A 3,708-nucleotide genomic window follows, 5' to 3' on the forward strand; every position below is an offset into this window, starting at 1 on the left:
TCAAAGACGATGCATTTGGTGTCCTCGCACCACTGAGCACCGCTTAGATTGCGGAGCCTGCTAATGGTGAGCCACCTCTGCCTCCACTTCCTCAGGTGGTTGTACACCTGAGTGGAGCAGACGGGCACACCACAGTGCTCAAAAAGGCCCTTCGCCACAGAATTGAGATGGACTTCCTTGAATCCTTTGTTGGTTCTCACTCCGCTCTGGATCAAGCCGCACATCTTCTCCAACACGAAGCTGGATATGAATGGAAGCCATTTCATGGTGGCATTCCTTTCCTGCCCGGTCTTCAAGGCCCTCTCCGCTTCCCTGCGGTTCTTGTTCTTCTTAATGGTGGCCAACCTAGCCGCCACCTCTGCCGCTACCTGAGCCACTAGGTCAGACACAGGCAGAGTGGTAACAGCCACCTTGGACTCATACGCGGGTTGTGAATCGGGAACTTGCGAAGGGATCTGAGAGTCCCCAACGCACACATCGTAGTACATCCTAAATCAGACAAGCAGTTCATTGCAACGGTGAATAGCACAAACCCTTGCAAGATCATGGCAGGTGAGCACATTTTGGACTAACCCCTGCTACAAGACCAAACCCTAGATAATATCATGGCAGTAGCAACCGGAAATGTCGAATGCTAGCAAGATCATGATAGATCAAGACAATTCGAACTAACCCCTGCTACAAGACCAAACCCTAGGCAAGATCTGACTACTCCTAACCTAGATATAAACATTACCGCGGTACGGGGATAAGGGATGGCTTACAGTCATCGCCGGAGGTGAAGATGAGCTGGACCAGGAAGTAGATGAAGCAGCCTAGATGTACTCGCCGCCGCTGCCGTTGCAACCGTCGCCGACCGGAGAGGCGTGCGCCTCTTACCAGCTTGCCGACAGGAGGAGGAGCTCGAAAATTGGGGGGACAGTGGAGGAGGGGGTAGAAATAGGCCATGGGGCGCGGCGGGAGGTGACGGAATCCTTCCCGCCCCCTTTTCGCTTTTCGCCGATACGCACCGCAGCTTTCGCCATCTCCATTCTCGTCTCCGCACGTGCGCCGAAGATTCCCTTTTGCATCAGCGGGCGTGAAGATTTGCCTGCACTGCTGGAAACTGCTGAACCGGGCGTTCTTCCAGGACCTGGCCCGACACTGCTTTGAGAAGCGGTTCGTGAAAAACGCGGCTCAGCCCAGACAACCAAACGGACCGGAAATTGCTGATCCAATCCGAGCCAAGGGGATACAGGCAACCAAATCGCGCCCTATACCTTGCTAATATCCAAATTGGTTGAGATCGATGGCAACGTTACAGTGGAGGAATATATATCTCATTGATGAGTTGTACGTCCACCACTACAATCTGTCCGCAAGTGTAAGTAGCAGTTCTATATACCTACGGGACAAAAGTCTACTGACTCATCTTACAGACCGATTTCGTCCGTTCCCGATCGGCGTATAATTAATCGGACTATGCACATGAAGAGCAACCGTGCGTCTCGCACATGGCATCCATGTGATATGTGTTGCGCGATCTAAACTTTGAAGCAAATCAAGGAAAACGGTACTTCAGTAAAGGAAAAATTATTCAGTAACGGAAAACGGTGCTTCAATAAAGGACTGAGTTGGCAAGCATGGGTACCAAGCCTCGCCACACGTCCGTAGCAGCAGTCTGTATACGTACGTGGGATTAACGGTTTTTCACCCAGCCGGATTTGAACACCATTTGCGGATTCACCAGCCCCCAAGTCCAACCTTCTCCGACTCACTCCCACCTCACCTGCTAAGAATGGCTTATATATACGACACACTTCTCCGTTAGACCAACACAACACAAAGCGAGCTTGAGCTTGAGCCACGAATCACGATAGCATCAGACGAGCGTAGCGTGCACAATCAATGGCAGAGTTGCTGCGAGCTGCCGCCGGTTTCTTGGACCTGAGCACGGCGGCGTCGTTCGTGGCGGCGGCGGTGGCGCTCTACTTCCTGGTAGAGCAACTATCCTATCACCGCAAGAAGGGCCCCCTGCCAGGCCCGCCGCTGGTCTTGCCCTTCTTCGGCAGTATCGTGCCGATGGTCCGCGACCCGACGCAGTACTGGGTGGTGAAGGCGGCGCAGGCGAGGGAGTCCGGCCTCGGGCTGGCGGCGGACTTCTTGGTCGGCCGCTTCGTGCTCTTCATCCGCGACTCGGAGATGTCCCACCAAGTGTTCGCCAACGTCCGCCCCGACGCGTTCCATGTCCTGGGCCACCCTTTCGGCAAGAAGCTATGGGGGGAGCACAACCTCATCTACAAGTTCGGCGACGAGCACAAGGATCTGCGCCGCAGGATCGCGCCCAACTTCACGCCGCGCGCGCTCTCCACCTACGCCGCCCTCCAGCAGCGCGTCATGCTCGCCCACATGCGGAGGTGGCTCGACCACAGCGGCGGCGGGGCTACCTCGCTACGGGTGCCCTGCCGCGACATGAACCTGGAGACCTCGCAGACGGTCTTCGTAGGGCCTTACCTCGACGACAAGGCCAGACAGAGGTTCGGGGATGAGTACAACCTCTTCAACACCGGCGTCATGGCCATGCCCGTGGATCTGCCCGGGTTCGCGTTCGGGCGCTCCAGGCTAGCGGTGGAACGGCTGTCGCACATGCTGGCCGGGTGCGCGCGGGAGAGCAAGGCGCGCATGCGCGCCGGCCGCGAACCGGAGTGCCTCGTGGACTATTGGATGCAGGAGATTGTGCGAGACATAGACGAGGCCGCGGCGGCGGGGCTGGCGCCACCTGCTAACACCGATGATAAGGATCTCGGCAACTTCTTGTTCGACTTCCTCTTCGCCGCCCAGGACGCGTCCACCTCCTCCCTCTGCTGGGCAGTCTCTGCCCTCGAGTCCCACCCGGACGTGCTCGCCCGCGTCCGCGCCGAGGTGGCCGAGGTCTGGTCGCCCGAGTCCGGCCAGCTCATGACCGCCGACACGATCCAGGGGATGAGGTACACACAGGCGGTGGCGCGCGAGGTAGTCCGGTACCGGCCGCCGGCGACGCTGGTGCCGCACATGGCCGGCGAGTCGTTCAAGCTGACTGAGTGGTACACGGTGCCCAAGGGAACCCTCGTGTTCCCGTCGGTGTACGAGTCCTCGTTCCAGGGGTTTACCTCGCCGGAAGAGTTCGACCCCGATCGCTTCTTCTCCGAGGAGCGCAGGGAGGACGTAGTGTACAAGCGGAACTACCTGGCCTTCGGTGCAGGCGGGCACCAGTGCATTGGCCAACGTTACGCACTGTACCACCTCGTGCTGTTCATGGCGCTGTTTGTGTCCGTCGCCGACTTCCGGCGGGACAGGACGGAGGGGTGTGACGACCTGGAGTACTTGCCGACCATCGTGCCCAAGGACGGCTGCGCCGTCTTCCTCAAGCAGCGCTGCACCAGTTTCCCATCCTTCTGAGCTGGTTAATTAATTTCCTCAATGTTTCCTCATCGCGGTTCGCGGCTCGCCTCTCTTTCTTTTTCTGTTGGCGGTTCGTCGTCTGTTTATCTTTTCATTTTCTCCATCTGGTATTCGGGGTTGCAGCGTGTGTAGTGTACTGCAGTACTGGAAGGTTAAATTCGTCATGTCTGGAAGATCTGTTATGTAATTCGGTCAATAGGATTGGCTCTTCTTCCTGCATCTTGCTATCTTCCGAAGCGCACTGTGGTAATATTCTCGCCCCAAACCCCCAAGAGTGTTGCTCTATTT

General features: G+C 57.1%; 1 protein-coding gene across 1 annotated transcript; it reads left to right on the forward strand.

Moving 5' to 3' along the window:
* The first annotated feature begins 1,887 nt into the window (after window positions 1–1,887).
* Window positions 1,888–3,417, forward strand: LOC124658988 (cytochrome P450 710A1-like). Its single transcript, XM_047196963.1, has one exon. It carries the CDS (start codon window positions 1,888–1,890, stop codon window positions 3,415–3,417), a length of 1,530 nt encoding a protein of 509 aa, XP_047052919.1.
* Window positions 3,418–3,708: the final 291 nt, after the last annotated feature.

Source organism: Lolium rigidum, chromosome 6 (assembly GCF_022539505.1).
Source record: "Lolium rigidum isolate FL_2022 chromosome 6, APGP_CSIRO_Lrig_0.1, whole genome shotgun sequence".
Classification (NCBI taxonomy): Eukaryota; Viridiplantae; Streptophyta; class Magnoliopsida; order Poales; family Poaceae; genus Lolium; species Lolium rigidum.

Coding starts and splice junctions, on each gene's coding strand:
- LOC124658988 (XM_047196963.1), top strand. CDS start 1,888: ATGGCAGAGTTGCTGCGAGCTGCCGCCGGTTTCTTGGACCTGAGCACG.